Genomic DNA, 12,060 nt, shown 5'->3' on the forward strand with positions numbered 1-12,060 from the left:
GTAGAACTTTACAGATACAATAACAAAAAAGTTGAGAAAAGTTTAATTTCTTTGAGTAATCCGCAAGCATTTTGACCTCTGCTGAACTACTCTCGTATCCACATCCGGTTCCAACGTAAACAAAAGGAGGGGGAAAGAGCAGAAGAAGTTGCAACAAATTACGTCGGTCAGTGTAACTCTAAGCGGTTTACATGGCGTGTTAATTGACTTGATTATTTAACATTATTAAATCTGCACTGTAGCACATATTGGCACCGCAAATTCTACGGCAGATTTATTTTCTTCAAGAAATCAATAAAACCCCATGCCAACAACTGAACAAGATCCTCAGGCTAAAGTAAGAATTTTCAATGACAAAATTAATGAAGCTGTAATAGAAGATTATTTGCACAAATGGATGTGATCATGCCTCTCAGCTGCATATTGGGTGTTTTCTGACATTTTTCTTGACAATGCCACCCTGTGCATCTGCTTGTATGTAAAATTGTATTTAAATTACAAAGAGGCTTCATATCATCAAGTTCCTTGCCCTTCATTTTCCTCTCATCTTCATTGCTGTATTTTTTACTTCACACACACACACACACACACACACACATACACACACACACACACACACACACACACACACACACACACACACACACACACACACACAGACATACACACATACACACACACACACACACCACATTCTTGATGCCATAAATAAGAGACAAGGATAATACAGCCATGCTGCTGCACTTCTTTTTTCTTACACACTACCCTCTGAGATTGCTGCTCCCTTCTTCTTCTTCTTCTTTCTGATTATGCTATTGCATGAATTTTTGCTGCAGAAAGTGTAAAACCGTACCATGGCAACAGGAAACATAGACATGTTACTGAAACGTCCTCGGACTCCAAACACTCAGTACACCCTGCTGACTGACGAACAGAAGAAAAACATCAAACAGAATAGTGTAAGTTCTGTAAACCTGTATTTATGCACTTTTTTTTTTTATAACATTAACAGGTACTGTTTGTACTCAAAGGGCCTACTCTGTTCTTTAAATGGCCATCATATTTCTGCTGATGAGAATAAAAGTAATGGCATGGACAAAGATGACCAAGTTCATAATTGTGCATAAACATACTCCTGGGGTATACAGTGAAAAATACAGTTTTTGTTGTTGTTTTTCTCACAGAGGCTCACAACTATAGTTCATTGAAGGTTATTCATAAGCATTGTATTCTTCAGTTATATATATTCTCTAAAATATGTAGAACCCATTGTACAAATACACATCTATACACTTTAGGTTAAATAACAGTGCATAAGATGCATATTTACTGTGATTTTTTTTCTCTCAAGGATGACTTCATTATTGAGTTCCCTTGCAAACCCCATATTCTTTTGCTTATTTTCAACAGGATTCCAATGCACACTTCTTCAAACAAATACCTCACAATGTGCCCAACAGGCGTTTCTACATGGACCGCTATGCCACCAACACCAGCCAGCACCAGTTCAGAGGCCAGCCGGGTTCGAACCCTGTCTGTTGGGTCGGGGATCAGTGGCAGAGGGACCCACCACTGCAGCACAATACCAGTCGGCTAGGGGCTTCACTTCCCTGGGGACCTGAGAAAATGGGTAAGTCTTTATTTTCTATCTGTTAGGCTTAAAGCACATGCTTTGTGCACAGTAGAGAAGTTGGGTTGTGTGTTTATGAGTGGGGATAAAATGGGTGTGGGTGTGGGTGTGGGTGGGTGTGGGTGTGGGTGGGTGCATTCATGCGTGCATATGTGCATGTGTGTGTGTGTGTGTGTGTGTTCATAACACTGTCGGTGAATTTGTTTAGGCGTCTGATGTGTGCTTCAGCTTCATCAAAATAGCTTAATGATAATGCTCTGATTTTAATTTGTGCATGCACTAAATCAGTGAACAGCACTCTTGAAAAATTAGTAAATACACAAGCTTATTATTTACCAGGTCTTTCTTTCATTTAAAAACATCTCAAACTGCAACTTTGCCATTTTCTCAATCAACAGGCTCAAGAACCTACAGCCATTTTGACGGTGAAGATGTGCATCGCTATTTGAACATTGATGTGTACAGACGTCCTCCTACGAATGTTGTTAGTCGTGTCGTACACAAAAATGGTCGTCCTGGGGAAGGCTACTACCAACAAAGACACCCAAGTAAGTCACGTTATTTCTGCAATTGTAACTATTTGCATGGACTGCAAGGAATCTGTCTCCTTGATAGAACTTGGCCTCTGGAACCGATAAGCAGAATCAATTAATTGTAATTGGATGTAATTTCATCTTGTAGAAAATGTTCATGATTGGTTATACTATATGTGTGTCATGTGTGTGTGTGTGTGTGTGTGTGTGTGTGTGTGTGTGTGAGTGAGTGTACATGCATGAATGTGTGTGCGTGTGTGCGTGCATGTGTGTGTGTGTCTGTGTGTGTGTATGCATATGTACAGATTCATGCATGCCTGTGACATTCTGAGCTGATATTGAGGAAACAACTGTCCATAAATAACAATGTGTTGTTTCTCTCTCTTTCACTTTTACAACAGACTCACAGACGTGGTTTGGATCCTCTCATGTATTGAACCAGACAGATGTCCTTCAAGATATTCGTCCAAAGCCACTTGAAGCATACGAGATCAAGACTGAGAATGAGAAGCTGAATACTCTTCAGCGTCTAGACAAATGGCCCATCTACTCTGAGTACACTGACCGTTTTTGTGTACGGTCCAGGCCTCTGCCAAATTTAATTGCGTAAGTGTGAAAGGGTGACGCAGTAGTCCCCCCTGTCACAGGCAGCTGCTCTGCATTGACGGAGTTGTCTCCCTGCCTTGACTTGAGCTATTTATAGTAGCTTGACGTTTTTGGTAGATCGATAGACAGCACACCCGTGAGATGTGGAGTAGGTCTTTGTGATGGGGTCTGGCTGCGGTTGTCACCTGGTATGCTCTTGAAAACCCCTGTATTCCCATAGCAGTTATTCTAGGGCTATTAATTTTGCTCTGAAATCTCAAACCTGCTTGACTGGCTTTGCCTCCAAAGTCGATTCTTGTGCTTTGGGCACTCAAGTAAGCGTTACCACAAATCCCTTTCAGCATGGTTTGTTGTAGAGTTTTTCATTGAAGAGATGAATTGAGAATGGTTGCTGCTATGGAGTATATGGTCTTTCAAGATAGAATTACAAATATTTTCTGTTTTCAACAACAGAAAAGTTCAAAGTATAGAATTTGGAGTCACACAAAGTGCATTCGCATGACCAACTCAAAAATTATCAAATGTGTTATGCCCAGTCTTTATGAAAAATGTGTGTGTGCAAGTGTGTGTGTGTGTGTGTGTGTGTGTGTGTGTGTGTGTTTGTTTGTTTGTGTGTGTAAGTCTTTGAAGAAGTAATAAAAAAAGATAAACTTCTGCATTTTGACAATTTTTTGCACTGAAATATTCATGACATTGATTTGTCTTCATTTACAGCTAATCATTCCATAGGATGCAAAAGGTTGTATATTCATTCTGTCAAGTAGTCACTGCTTATAGTTTGAAAATATAGCCTTGCTTTGTCTTTTGCTTTTATGAAATAAGAATTTTTTTCAGTGGATTTTTTTATCCATGGCATCCTCTCGGCACTACAGAAACCTACCAGAAGACTTACTTGTTTTGTTTTGCTTTTACATGTAGTACGTACTAAAAGTGTGGATTTCAGGCAAGCATATTTAGTCTGCATTAAGGTGATCGATACCAGGATATTTGTCATTTTCAACAGCTTTGTATACTTCAAGGTGTGGAATCAGAATCCTTGTTGAATTTTATGTACTTCTTTTCATATATATGGTCTCTTTTGTTATTCATCTGTAGTACATGCTTTTCAGTGTCAGTGTGCTGTTTTATTTATTAAGTACATCTACAAGCTTTGGCAGGGGCGGACGAGGGGGGGGGGTTTCTGGGGTTTCCGGAACCCCCCCCCCCCCCCCCCCCAGCCAAAAAAACATTTTAAAAAATTGTGTTTTTTGGGGGTATTAATCAGTGACAAAATCTGCTGCCTGAAACTGGTAATGATCATCCTCAAAATGCACCAGATTGCACCATTTTGCATCCTTTTTTTCAAAATTTTCCGGGGGGGCATGCCCCTGGACCCCCCTAGCAAGCTAGGCGCTTTGCGCCATCGGCTCGGCGCTTCGCACCTTCACACCCATATCTTCACAATATACTTTTGGAAACCCCCCCCCATAAAATGAACTGATCCGCCCCTGTTTGGTAGAGGTGCTTTATAGAAGCCCCCCCCCCCCCCCCTAGCATCCATGTTTAATGTATTGTACTTCTTTTCATATGGTCTTTTTTGTAATGTGTCTGTAATACATGCATTTCATGATCAGTGTGCTGTTTCTTTTTTCTTTTCTTTTGAAGTTCATGTACAAGCTTTGGTAGAGGTGTTTTACAGACCCCCTCAAACCCCCCAAAAAAGAAGCTAATAACAAAGGGGCAGCATAGCCTTAAATGTTTGCTTGTTTTTATTTGTAATCTGTAAGCCTGTTAGTAGAGATTCTGCTTTGATGTTCCTTTGCAGGCAAAGTGTTTGATTCCAATGGTCAATGCTGCTTTATGACAACTCTGGATGATTAAATGGCACATTTACTTAAAGTGATACGTACCTGTTAAGAGTGCAGAGAAAATGCCTATGCAAGTATGTCCTAATGGAAACAGACTAAAACTTATGAAGAAAGAGTTTTAATAATGATCTTCATTTTCCTTTTAGCTATAGATTTATAGCTAAATGATCTCATGATCCATGTATGCATACAGTCTCCTAAGAAGATTCATACATTTCAGATGCTGTCTGAATGGCAATATTTAATTTTAAATCATTTGACAGGGATCCGCAGCACAATATAAAAGTCATTGACCGCCAAGGGAACTGCTAACTCTGGAATATATCTGCTTTCATTATCAAAAGGGAGCTCAATCATTGTGTGTGTGTGTGTGTGTTTCATTGTGCACACTTCAACCAAGTCGGTTCCTTACAGCAGACGTTCATTGAACCTTCTCATGTTTCAGCCTGGAGCGGAACAAAACGCATGTGGCCAGCCTGGAATGGTAAGGAGACTGAAGAAAAGCTGCCGACTTCCTCGATCAGCCCCGCCTTGTTTGCAGTAGTCTCTAGCTTCAGAGTCTAAGTCTGTCGTCATTTTCTTTAGCATTACAAGTGAGCCTGCTACCATTGAAAAATTCCTTTTGAGTTACAAACTGTTTCAAGATTGTTGATAAAGAAGAAAATTCTTAGAAATGTTGTCAACTTAAAGCTGACAAAAACGCATTTGCATGACTGTACTGGGAACGGACCTTAAGACTTTCTGAAAATGCACCCAAAAGATTAATACATGTACATATGTATTTCTGAAATCAGTTAAAGACACTTACCTTTTGAAAGCACAAGTTGGAAGCTTTTGATGGCAACATGTTTTTTTCAAATGATGTATGAACTGTGCCATTTCAACCCAGGGGTGCCTATACATGTACTAGCAATAGATTCAACAGTATTTCAGAACTGATTACCTTCACCTAGTTCTGTTTGCTTCCACAAGCTATATCCTGTTGTGATACAAGTTCCCTTGTGCAATTGTGACAGCATGTTGATGTGAACAAATTAGAAATTAATCTGAGTACCTGTAGCTAGTCAATGCATGTAGATGTACAGCCGTTTATTGATTTTTTATTGAGTCACTTGAGAAAAAGTGACTCTATGTAATCGGTCAGTGTTAGTCTGTCCGGCCGGCCGTCCGGCCGGCCGTCCGGCCGGCCATCCGTAGACACCACCTTAACGTTGGACTTTTCTCGGAAACTATCAAAGCGATCGGGCTCATATTTTGTTTAGTCGTGACCTCCAATGACCTCTACACTTTAACGATGGTTTCGTTGACCTTTGACCTTTTTCAAGGTCACAGGTCAGCGTCAAAGGAAAAATTAGACATTTTATATCTTTGACAAAGTTCATCGGATGTGATTGAAACTTTGTAGGATTATTCTTTACATCAAAGTATTTACATCTGTAGCCTTTTATGAACGTTATCAGAAAAACAAGGGAGATAACTAGCCTTTTCTGTTCGGCAACACACAACTTAACGTTGGGCTTTTCTCGGAAACTATAAAAGTGACCGGGCTCAAATTTTATGTGAACGTGACTCATTGTGTTGTGAATAGCAATTTCTTCCTGTCCATCTGATGCCTCATATAATATTCAGAACTGCGAAAGTGACTCGATCGAGCGTTTGCTCTTCTTGTTCATTTTCTGCCTGTCTGTTACTGCCAGCATAGCCCCCTTCAAACAAAGTTGATTTAATTTAGCATTTCAAATCATGTGTTGAACATTAAATAATTTTTTTATTTTTTGTAGAAAAATGCACACAAAAATGTACCAAAACACTACCATTCAGCATTATACATTATTGTGACTGCATTATTAGAATCTGATTTTGACATTTTTGATTTGATCAGCTACTTTGCAATGCAACACTAATCCAAAGACATTACATATTGTGCCTTTTCGTGGTATCAAGAGAAAACTCCTGATGGCCATACAACAGAAAAAGCATTGTCTAATGTCCATCATATTCATCTATAAATGTGTTGTTGTTGTCGTATTATTCCTGTTGCAACTTATCTTACTGTCCCCTGAGTGATTAATTCTTCTGTGAACATGCAAGAAAACAATGTTAGTTTTTTTATTCTTTAAGTAGGACGTATTTATTCTATACATATAAACTGTGTTTATCTCATCTTTGTGAGTTTTTAAAATGTTTAAACCCACTTTATTTGTATACATGAACGCTTTACACACACAGGCACCTACTGTCAGCCAGCAATATTTATTCATATACTGTGAAGGCTTCAGGGGCCTGTCTCTAGACCGTGATAGTTGTTATTGTATCAGAAGTGTGTACATAAAATGTTCAGTACAAATGAACTCTTCTACAAACCTGTGGTGATGTTTTCTCCCCATTGTTGTTAATGTTTGTATTTATTATTTCCTGGGGGGGGGGGGGGGGGAAGGGAGGGTCTCTGTGTCCCATTCATTACTCCGTCAACGTTTAAAACCTCCCATTATCTGTCCCCAGGACATCTATTTTTGTACAGATAAAAATAAAAGGAGCATAGAATCTCCATTGTTAAATCATGAATGTAGTGACAAAATGATTACAATTGTGTGAGTAAAGCATATGAAGGAGAATGAAGACAAAGCTACTTACACAGAGAACACATTTCATACCTTAATTTTCGGACTACAAGACAATCATTATTTCACTCAATTCTGACCAGCACATTTTAAATGTCTACTTTCAGACAATTTTTTTGTTTTGTTCAGGCTCTGTTTGTCTCCACTGTTACTTTCCACGCCACTCTTCCTCGTTCACACCTGCAATAGTCAACCACTTTCACACATGACATGCAATAGTCGACCGCTTTCACACATGACATGCAATAGTCAACCACTTTCACACATGACATGCAATAGTCTACCACTTTCACACCTGCAATAGTCGACCACTTTCACACATGACATGCAATAGTCAACCACTTTCACACATGACATGCAATAGTCTACCACTTTCACATATGACATGCAATAGTCGACCACTTTCACACATGACATGCAATAGTCGACCACTTTCACACATGACATGCAATAGTCGACCACTTTCACACATGACATGCAATAGTCGAACCACTTTCACACATGACATGCAATAGTCGACCACTTTCACACATGACATGCAATAGTCGACCACTTTCACACAAGACATGCAACAGTCGACCACTTTCACACATGACATGCAATAGTCGACCACTTTCACACATGACATGCAATAGTCGACCACTTTCACACATGACATGCAATAGTCGACCACTTTCACACATGACATGCAATAGTCGACCACTTTCACACATGACATGCAATTGTCGACCACTTTCACACATGACATGCAATAGTCGACCGCTTTCACACATGACATGCAATAGTCAACCACTTTCACACATGACATGCAATAGTCTACCACTTTCACATATGACATGCAATAGTCGACCACTTTCACACATGACATGCAATAGTCGACCACTTTCACACATGCAATAGTTGACCACTCTCACACTTGCAAGTCAACCACTAGTGTTTGCACACCTGCAATTGTCAACCAAAATGGGATATGAAAAATGTAGTACATCTCAAACTATGTGGCGCCTTGTGTTGAGACTAATTTATTTTTTGTTCCAAAAATATAAGTGGATGCGCCCCATCTATCACTGGGAGTGTCTTGTGGTCTGAAAATTACGGTACTCTTTGGTCACGACTTTGTTTTGTCTTTGAAAAATTAAATAGCTTTCTTGTGATTGTGTGTGTGTGTGTGTGTGTGTGATGTACATACAATTACCTGTACCAATGCCTACATCACATAATCACATGTTCAGTTACACAACAAACGAGCTGAACGTAGTATGTACATTTATTTGGTAGAGTACATCTTTATAATGACAACAAATGACATAAGAACATGTGATTAAAAGACCAGTGGAAAATGAACACATTTCAATTGACTTCGGGATGAATCAACATACATTCCTTGCACAAAACAGTATTTTAAAAGCAAATAAAGAAAAGTAATGGACTAGGGAACTAAAGGAATGTGGGACTGGGAGGGGGAGAGGGGGTGGGTGGGAATCGAGGCCAGGTGGGAGTGGGAGGGAGATGCAAACCAACATTGCAGTCTTAATGTTTAACAACTTGTCTTATGTTCCGAAAAAAATCTTTCTGCAGCGGGTAAAAAATCCAGGAAAATGAACACAATTTTTGTTTAAACATGATTCTGAACAGCAACTAGCTTACAAAAAACCCACCACACAAGCAACTACAGAATATAGGATGTTTTTATCATAAAAACAAACTAACCTACAAAACTTCTATATCAAGCACAATGTGGAGATGACAAAATAAAACAAAACTAAGTATGAAAGAGATTCACTATTCACTGGAATACAACAGAAGAGCTAATAAAATGAGAAAATGGACAGCACTATTAACACAAGCAGGTGCAAGTACTTGTATGAAACCAAAATGACAGATGCCATTGACTGCTGATGTTTTTTTCAGAAAACAAAAACACCAATACACATAGGTTTTAAAAATGTACAAACACAACAGTTTACAATACAAAGTCATATATCTTTTCCTTTAAAAATAGTTACTGTGGATAGTCATACCTCAAGCTAATAAATGACTATTCCATGAAGATCACAGATTTAATGCTATGTTACAAAAGAATAAATTTTGTTTGCCAGGATGCATGATTCTCAAGCAAACAATTTCCTCAATCAAACAGCAATGGCAATTCTTTCTGCCTTTTTTACACACACACACACACACACACACACACACACACACACACACACACACACACACATACACACTCGACTCTCTCTCTCTCTCTCCCTTACATGTCGGTATGATAAAATTATAGCAAGGGACTTCTAAGTATTATTTCAACAAAGTTTTTATATGTGCTATCATTTGGAATTCAATAGAAACTAAATTAACACAAATCATAGTGTCAAACAAGCCACGACGTCATTCGTCTCGCAGACTAAACTGATGGTGTGACGGCGAACGCAAGAAGAAGAAGATGGTGTCAAACAATGCAATTAAAGTGAATGCATGTTCAACACATTTCTATTAAAAAAGGAAAAAAGTCAAAAATGAATGTCAAGAGCTGACTGAAAATTGGAAATTCACAATGCACAGACTCTGTTATCTATATTAAAGACTTCAGATGTACTTTTACATACATTGTATTTGTCCGCCAAATCAATATTATATTGTTTATAAGAGCACAATGATAAGCTTTGCTTGTTGTGCTCCATTTATTTCATTGATTGTATGCGGCATTGTTAATGTTATTTGTTATTATCTGAATAAAACTGTTTAAACCAGATGTACTTGTATCCAAAAGCTCTCATGAAAGTCAAGGCCATTCACTGGCAGACACAGTTCAGTTTCAGTATTTCCATATCATACCAACAAATTTCAGCAACATTTTCTCCCATCAGCATTTATCTTATAAGTATCATGGAAAGCTTTGGGCAATGCAGTTAGTGCATGAAATAAAAACAAAACAATCATCTTTTCAACTGAGGGGTGGAGTTGGCTTTTTATCTGCATCAGTACTTACTTAAATTTGTTTGTTTGTTTGTTTAACGCCCAGCCGACCACGAAGGGCCATATCAGGGCGGTGCTGCTTTGACATATAACGTGCGCCACACACAAGACAGAAGTCACAGCACAGGCTTCATGTCTCACACAGTCACATTATTCTGACACCGGACCAACCAGTCCTAGCACTAACCCCATAATGCCAGACGCCAGACGCCAGGCGGAGCAGCCACTAGATTGTCAATTTTAAAGTCTTAGGTATGACCCGGCCGGGGTTCAAACCCACGACCTCCCGATCACGGGGCGGACGCCTTACCACTAGGCCAACCGTGCCGGTAGTACTTACTTAAATGTATCTGTATTTACAAACAAAGCCTTGAACACCCAACAGCATTACCAGTGGAGAACAGGGAAGAATTGTCATGCATGATTAGTTCATGAAAAAAAAAACCCTGAATAATACTGTTCCTTTGTGTAATATCTCCGCATTGTATCACAGACCGTCACCAGCCCAAAACACAGCTTTAGGACGCTTTGGTCTCCATCAGAACTTACAAACATAAACTTTAAGTAGTTAAACTGTCAGTCCCAGAGAATTCTGAACACATTTGTGCAAAGGATCAGATCCAAACACGTCACGATTTTAACAGAATGAAATCTAGTTAAAGGTACCGCCCTTTCAAGTTCACCACCACGGATCACATGGAAACACCCAAAAAAACAAAAGCATTGCTGCATTTTGTGCAGAATGTTGTTTTTTTTGGCTCAGATTGACACACATGTAGCTTATGAAATGAATTCAACCGAAGTCTTACTCTGCACTGGAAGCAGTAAGGTTCAGGCCTGGGAATGAGTAAAGGTGGTTTGGGCGTACTGACGGGACATTTTTGGCGTTTTAAGGCCAGACACCACAGTGAAAAAAGTGATTTTTTTGTTCCATGGTCATTTCCATTTTCTTTCTGATTCTGCATTTTGAATCTCTTCTGGTTACTCTGATGTATTTATTTTAGATCAGAATGAATCATAAACGGTCAAAACGGCTAAATAAACAATGTATGTGTAAGCAATTATGTATTAAAAAACACAAAATAGCTAAAAAAAAATGCGCATGTTTCGGAGTTGACTGTGAGTTAAAAACCATCGTCAATTTTTGTAAAGATTTTAGTCAAGCAGTATGTAAGAAATGTTAAGTCCTTTGTACTGGAAACTTGCATTCTCCCAGTAAGGTAATACATTGTACTACGTTGCAAGCCCCTGGAGCAAATTTTTGATTAGTGCTTTTGTGAACAAGAAACAATTGACAAGAGGCTCTATCCCATCTCCCCCCTTTCCCCGTAGCGATATAACCTTCGTGGTTGAAAACGACGTTAAACACCAAATAAAGAAAGAAGAAAGCTCGCGTGACAGAAGTATAAACAGAAAGTACGAATCGATAGCGTCGTCTGCTATTGCTACGAACGAATCGGAAGAACAAGTGTGTGCATTTTCCTTCTTCGAGAAGGAAAATTGGCAGGAAACTATGCTTCTTCACTTGAGATGGGATGGAGCAAGAAATCACCATCGGTGGTGTACATGTGAAGCATGTTTCTATGAGTGTTTTGAACCAGGATGTATTTTAGAGTTGCGGAGCGGAGTGCTGCGATGGCAGATACGGACTACACGGAGTTCGCCATCTCTGACAACGAGAAGGCAGGCCTTATGGTAATCTTTTCTCCGGAAAAAAAGCAAAGCAAATAAACCGCTTACAAGAAGAACAATCAATACAAAAATGACTTTGTTCAGCCATGGTGCAACACCATGCATCTCCGGGGAAGTCTGGTGCAGTTGAATACTAGCCCAAGGAGAGCAGGGACGAT

At 39.2% G+C, this 12,060-nt stretch overlaps 1 protein-coding gene across 3 annotated transcripts; it reads left to right on the top strand.

Annotated features, from left to right (window-relative positions):
• Positions 1 to 36: 36 nt before the first annotated feature.
• On the top strand, positions 37 to 6,936 carry LOC138978310 (uncharacterized). 3 transcript variants are annotated; one of them, XM_070351006.1, is made up of 7 exons: positions 37 to 166; positions 837 to 959; positions 1,411 to 1,630; positions 2,029 to 2,178; positions 2,565 to 2,769; positions 3,484 to 3,508; positions 5,062 to 6,936. In XM_070351006.1, exons 2-6 carry the CDS (start codon positions 855 to 857, stop codon positions 3,485 to 3,487), a joined length of 684 nt encoding a protein of 227 aa, XP_070207107.1. In that variant the 5' UTR covers positions 37 to 166; positions 837 to 854; the 3' UTR covers positions 3,488 to 3,508; positions 5,062 to 6,936. The 3 variants fall into 3 exon arrangements, with proteins under 3 accessions (XP_070207107.1, XP_070207105.1, XP_070207106.1); XM_070351004.1 differs by lacking the exon at positions 3,484 to 3,508; XM_070351005.1 differs by lacking the exons at positions 37 to 166; positions 3,484 to 3,508 and adding an exon at positions 173 to 337.
• The last annotated feature ends 5,124 nt before the right edge of the window (positions 6,937 to 12,060 follow it).

Source organism: Littorina saxatilis, linkage group LG10 (assembly GCF_037325665.1).
Source record: "Littorina saxatilis isolate snail1 linkage group LG10, US_GU_Lsax_2.0, whole genome shotgun sequence".
NCBI lineage: Eukaryota > Metazoa > Mollusca > Gastropoda > Littorinimorpha > Littorinidae > Littorina > Littorina saxatilis.

What these genes read in the sequence shown, in the direction of transcription:
- LOC138978310 (XM_070351004.1), top strand. Translation starts at nt 855, where the DNA reads ATGGCAACAGGAAACATAGACATGTTACTGAAACGTCCTCGGACTCCA. An exon ending in AAAACATCAAACAGAATAGT is followed by an intron (nt 960 to 1,410) that starts GTAAGTTCTGTA and finishes TATTTTCAACAG; the next exon opens with GATTCCAATGCACACTTCTT. An exon ending in CTACCAACAAAGACACCCAA is followed by an intron (nt 2,179 to 2,564) that starts GTAAGTCACGTT and finishes CTTTTACAACAG; the next exon opens with ACTCACAGACGTGGTTTGGA.